The following is a 6,069-nucleotide window of genomic DNA, read 5'->3' on the forward strand; positions in this document are numbered from 1 at the left end:
ATCTGCTGTTATAAGAACGGACAACAGGTGGAAATTAGAGGCGATTAACTAAACTACCCTATAAAGGAAATCCTGCAGGTGGAGGCCACAGACCATTTCCCTGTCTTCATCCTTTCTGGCTTGTTTGCATGTTGCCAGGGCCCTCACCACTGCAGGTAACGTGAGGTTTGCTGTCTCCCAGCACAGTGTGGAGAGCATGTAGGAGATACCAAGAGACAGGCCAGTATACCAGGAGACATGGAGGGGCCATAGGAAGCCAGTAGGAAGTAACCTGACTGCCATCAGGTACCATGATGAGATCCTCAAACCCATTGTTAGACCATATGCTGCTGCAGTGGGATTTGGTTTGTTCTGATGCAGGACAATGCTCAGCCTCGTGACGGATGCCCGCAACTCCTGCGTAACGAAGGCATTGATGCTATGGATCCCTCAGGACATGGTCCATGGTCTCATCAGGCATGTGGAGGCCACACACACTACTATACCTCATTCTGAACTGTCTTCAGGAATTTCCACAGAAGCTGAGTCAGACTATCATCTGATCTTTCTACTTTTATTTTGAATAGGATTCTAAATCCAGACCTCCATGGTAAATGACTTTGATTTCTATTGATCATTCTTATGTTGTTTTGTTCTCAACACGACTTTGTGATGGATAAAGATTTATAACTGGAATATTTCATTCATCAAGATCTTAGATGTGTTGTTTAACCTGGTCCCTGTATTTATTTTTTTGCAGTGTATCTTGATAATGTACTTGTACTTACTTGCACTAAAACAAAGAGAAACACTTGAAGCTTTTATTATTTATAGGTTATTGTGCTGTTTTGTTTCTGGTCATTTTCACTTGAGATCAAATTGTGTTGAATGTGATTCTTGAACTAAAATTAGTTTGACATCCCTGATCTAAGAAAAAACAACCATTTTAAAAATTTAATTAATTATTTGCTTTTACAGTTTTGCTTTAATTTTTACATGAGATACCCACCTTTTTTTTTTTTTTTAGTTGTCTCATTTACATGTACCACCCTTTACTTGTAGCCCTGCCTGCCCCTCTCCCAAATAAAATACTTTCTAAATTCTCCTCTGATCCCCATTATATATATATATATATATATATATATATATATATATATATATATATATATATATATATATATATATATATATATATTTATATACATATATATATGTATATATAAATGGGTACAAGAAAAGATGATTAATAGGCTATGTGTATCTCAAGTGAACAAAGTAACTTCAGATCAAAGCAACGCTGCCATCTAGTGTCCATTAAATGTATCAGCACTCCCAGAGCAGGAATGAAGAATGGAGCTGGTTTTTACTGTCTCAGAAACTGTTATTTACTTACATTTAAATCTTAAAAAAAAACTTACAAAACTTAGGGGTCAGATAGTGTGTCATGTTAATAAAAGATCATACAGCTGCAGTGACTAATGCAGATGAATGAATGTCCTCATGTGAGCCAAACACTCACAGCCGGCCAGAAACTGATGTGGGATCTGGGCTCTCGTATTACTGGAAAACTTTGTGGGGGGAGGTCAGCGTCCCGTCTCCCTGTAATCCTCCTCCCAAAACAAGCCCCAGAAGAATGGGGTCAAGCCTTGTTTGTCATAGCAGAAAGAGTTGGAATTGTTCTCGTTACATCTCTCTGAAATCAGCATGGGGTATAGATTCAGTCAGTGCAAAGCGGCCAATTTCTTTTCAAGAATCCTCCCATGATTTCAAACACAATGGAATATTTTAAAGCTTATCACAACCAGCTTTTATCGATCTGACACAAAGTCCTGCCTTAAGGCTTGTTTTGGTTCAGACTTTAAACATAAAGTCTAAATCAACTTGCAGGCATATTTAATCTAAAGGAGCATGACTGAACTAAATAAATTTTAGTAGATTTTTTCATTGAGGCACCCTCTAACAGCGCCTAATTCAGCATCCACCCTACCTGTACTCTGAGCTCTCTGCAGCCAGTAAAAGTCAGTCTGATGTTGACTCCTGTCTTATCAGCTTATATCTATGTCACTTTATTCTCCTTTGTGAAGTCAGGGTAAAAGATGCACAGAACTACAAATACAGTTTTTCTTTGTGGGGCCTTGGTTTCCCTCCTTTTGTTTATTACTCTAGAAAATTTAATTGTGGCTACACAAACAAATCAAAACTGGGCGTAATGCACATTTACAGAGACCACTTATTTTGCAAAGAAGTGAAAACTTTGTGCAACAATATGGCACAAAAAACAAAAAAACAAAACAAAACAAAAAAAAAAAAGAACAGGGGAAAACACTTGGCGCACCAGTGCAAAAAAATAGGTAGAAATGTGGCAGCACAATAAGCAGTGACAGCTAAATGGACAAACAATAGTCACCACACTGCCTCTAAACATCACTATACAGTCACTGTGAAAAATATTTATTATTGCAAAGCTTGTCTTTCATACCAAATCATGGTGGTTTTCAACATATTACAACCTCCAACCTGCATGTGCCGTTCTCTCATTCCATCACCATCGACACTCCAAGCACAGCAACAACATGAAATATGGATTTCATTCAGTCAATTAGACAAAAGTCAAACATTGTGTAACAGTATCGTGATAAGTAGTTCTTAAATAGCATGGGATTATCAGCAAATTTTCCTCACCGCTGACATTCCCTCCAGAGAGCAATTTCTGTTGTACCTTCTGTAATTGTTTTTCCAGGAGCACCCACCAACACGGAGACCACCGCCATCAAGAAATGGAAATACGCCCCCTGCTGTTCAAAAGCAGTATAAACTCCTAGACAGGCCTGACCAGCAATATTAAATAAAGTGGGTTTTAGAAATGACCACCCGGTTACATTTGTCCTCCAATTATGTCCTCTTGTGTTTCTTTGTTGAACCCACCATAGTGTGCATTCAAAAAGCCAGTGTGTTGATATCCAGTTGCTAGCTTATGATGCAGTTCTGTAAAGTGAAACTCAGCGGCACATAAATGTCAGTGTGCCATCAAAACAAGTCATAAACACATATTTTTAAGGTCAGAAAGTGTCGCTGTAATACTTGAAACACTCACTACCAAACTGTCAAGATGTCCCACCCTGATGGGATTCATCTGAAAAACTCAGCTTTTGGGAGTTCAAATAGTACTATGTAGCTTGCAAACTTTAAAACGCTTCCGCACCACATCACATGCCAGCAATTGGATATCAACACACTAGCCATTTTGAATGTGCAATGTGGCTGATTTATCAAAGAAATGCAAGAGGACATTATTAGAGCAGGAGAGGATAAGAAAGAGAGAAAGGGACACAGCAAGACATAAGAGAAGAGTCAACATCAGACTGATTTTACTGGCAGGAGAGACCTCAGAGAAGACACAGGATGAATGATGCATGCTGAATAAACAGTTGTCAGGGGGCTGTCAGGGGAAAATCTGCCAAAGTTCAGTAGTGCTACTTTAAATTAGCAAACCAGCTCTTCAGAAATGAAGATAATCTGGTTTCATTCTGTTACAGCCATAAACAGAACACACCAGATCTGTCATCTTTGCAACAGGGGCAAAAACACAAGTAGCTTCTCCTCCTTTCTTCTACTGTCATTTCCACCTACAGTAGCTTCTGCTCAAGCCTAACTTCTCATATCACCAACTCTTCTATGAAGCTCCAGTCCACAAGTCCTCAGTTCCTCCAGTATTCTATGCATAACACAAGAATTATCTGGCCTCACCTCTGAAGGTGTGCATAAATGAAATCTCAGATATTTCTAATATGGACAAGAAACTCATCTGCAAGAATAATTCTGATACATGTCAAAGAGCAAAAAGTACTATGTTTGCAATAAAGGTATTAAGTGTCTGATAAAGTTAAAGTGCCCTAACAGTGATCTGAAGACTTATATGAATTAATTCAATTACATTCAGTCGCTTCTCTGTGGAGAATTAATGTTTAACTGGTTCTGTTTGCAGGAGCTATAGCTCCCCCGTGTGGCCACTCATGTAAAGTGCAGCATGCTCCCTTCACACTCCCTTGGTACAGTCACCTTATAGCTGTAGCATGAAAGTTTGTAATTGTTGCCGTTGTTGTTGTCCCAGTAATCAGATCCATTTACATGGTAGCAGATGGCAAATTCTAATATGGCTCCCGGCTGCAGAACGAAGGGTGGAACAGGTAGATGAAATCTGAAGACATCTTTGTCCGGAGAGTCGACCTTCTCATGGTGCCCACTTGATACCCAGGATGCTGCTGTGTCCATATGCGTTCTCCAGTTGGTGAAAGAGTAGTGCACTTTGACCTCTTTTTCATAAGCTAAGTTAAGTACTTGTATGGTTCCTGCTATGCCTTGCTCTGAACACACCACCTGCTCCAGACTCACGCTCTGAGAGTGGAGACGATCCAGGAAGTCGGGCTGAGTGCTCATATTTTCAGGGAAACAAGGTTTTAAATAAGGCAGGCTCAGCTCTGGTGAGTTCCCAAAAGCCAGTTCAGAGCTCATCAGCAGCCTGAACATCACATGTTGAGGTATTAAAGGGTGCTCCTGGACTTTGAAGACCTTTACCTCCTCTAAATCCAGACCTAGTGCATCCACAAAGCGTACCTGTGCCCTCCTCAGTTCTTTCTTCCTCTCTGAACATGAAGGAAGAGACTGAGCTCTCCTCCTAATGATAGTTTTAGTTGGGGGATCACTGGAAATGCTGTGCTTTACATTTTGTTCCTTTGTGAAGGGAGGTTTTGGAGCTGGGGGTCGGATCCGGACGGGGGCTTGGGAAGGTTTGGGATTGTAAATGTCTTGAAGACGGATGGTTGTGGTTATCTTCCTGGAGTCACTCTTGAACTGAGGCTGAGTCCCACTCTTCTCACCAGAAACCCCGGCCATGTTTGTCACCTTAAAGACACCTTGAGAAACAAACCAACAAATGCATAACCTATAATTCCATACTGTACATGCAAACATCTTTTTGGAAACATAGCTGTAAATGAGCAAAAACTCTGAGTGGAATGCTTCCATTATGCTACTGCATGCAAACGTGTTGCAGGTGAATCAAACCTTCACAGTAATGTCCTGTTGTTGAGCTGGTCTCTTTTATATGACCTTGTTCTTGAATCCTCTTCAAACTCAGCTGCAACCACATGACAGAGAGGAGGAGACCACCTCAGCCAGCACATGCCAATAACAAACCACCACACAGGACACAGGATCCATAACTTCATACAAAAGATTACTGAATGAACTAGAAGCCACTGACAGCAGACAATCAAGCAGAAAGACTCAACAAACAAAACAACAAAGCCGGAAGTGACTGCACTAACAACGGCATCTGGGATCTGGAGCTCAGGCTGTAATCTGTGGCTCACACCTTTTGAGCTCAGCCCTTGACATATAACATGAAACCCTAACAGGGGTTGGGAGATGTAGAGTGAATATTTTTAGCAGCTGGGCGGTGTCTCTGTTCCCTTTCTTGTTTCTGACATGGAAAAGCATCTAAAAGAGAGTAAAAAGGAAAGGATGACCTACAAATACTCAATAAATGGATCAATTTGTAATTGTTGACATGTTTCTGTCTAATTATACTGAATTATTTGTGCTGCACTGCCATAAACTGTAATATTTAGGCATTAAATTGCAGCAGCGACCAGCCGTGGACCCAGTTTCAGCAGATCATTTTCCCCACTTTAATCTTGCTAGAAGCTTGACAGGATATTGGGCTGAGATCGGGGGGATGATATGCAACCAGTGGCCACAGGTCCGGACTTGAACTTGGTCCAGCTGCAGTAAGGACCTTGGCTTCTATACATGGGGCACTTGCTCAACAAGCTCAACTAACCAACACTCCTTTTATGTCTTTGTTAGATTCTGTAAACACATTTACTGTTTCTAAAATTTTTGCACTATATTTATGGTGCTTTTTCCTTTTTGTTCCTTCTGAACAAACCACAAGACTTGTGGAACAATGTCGCTCATTAAACAAACGTTCTTAAGAAAAAAATTGTTCTTCAGTCCCACTCATGAAGTTTTTACGAAGATTGTGGCATTCATGAACATCTAAGCATCTTGGAGTTTTTGTTAGGTTAA

General features: G+C 40.4%; 1 protein-coding gene across 1 annotated transcript; it reads right to left on the reverse strand.

The window, feature by feature from the left end:
* Positions 1-1,412: 1,412 nt before the first annotated feature.
* Positions 1,413-5,291, reverse strand: ppp1r3db (protein phosphatase 1, regulatory subunit 3Db). Its single transcript, XM_041980748.1, has 2 exons — positions 5,044-5,291; positions 1,413-4,892 (listed from the first exon to the last, which is right to left on the reverse strand). The coding sequence occupies exons 1-2, from the start codon at positions 5,126-5,128 to the stop codon at positions 3,991-3,993; spliced, it is 987 nt and encodes a 328-aa protein (XP_041836682.1). The 5' UTR covers positions 5,129-5,291; the 3' UTR covers positions 1,413-3,990.
* Positions 5,292-6,069: the final 778 nt, after the last annotated feature.

Source organism: Melanotaenia boesemani, chromosome 3 (genome assembly GCF_017639745.1).
Source record: "Melanotaenia boesemani isolate fMelBoe1 chromosome 3, fMelBoe1.pri, whole genome shotgun sequence".
Lineage (NCBI taxonomy): Eukaryota > Metazoa > Chordata > Actinopteri > Atheriniformes > Melanotaeniidae > Melanotaenia > Melanotaenia boesemani.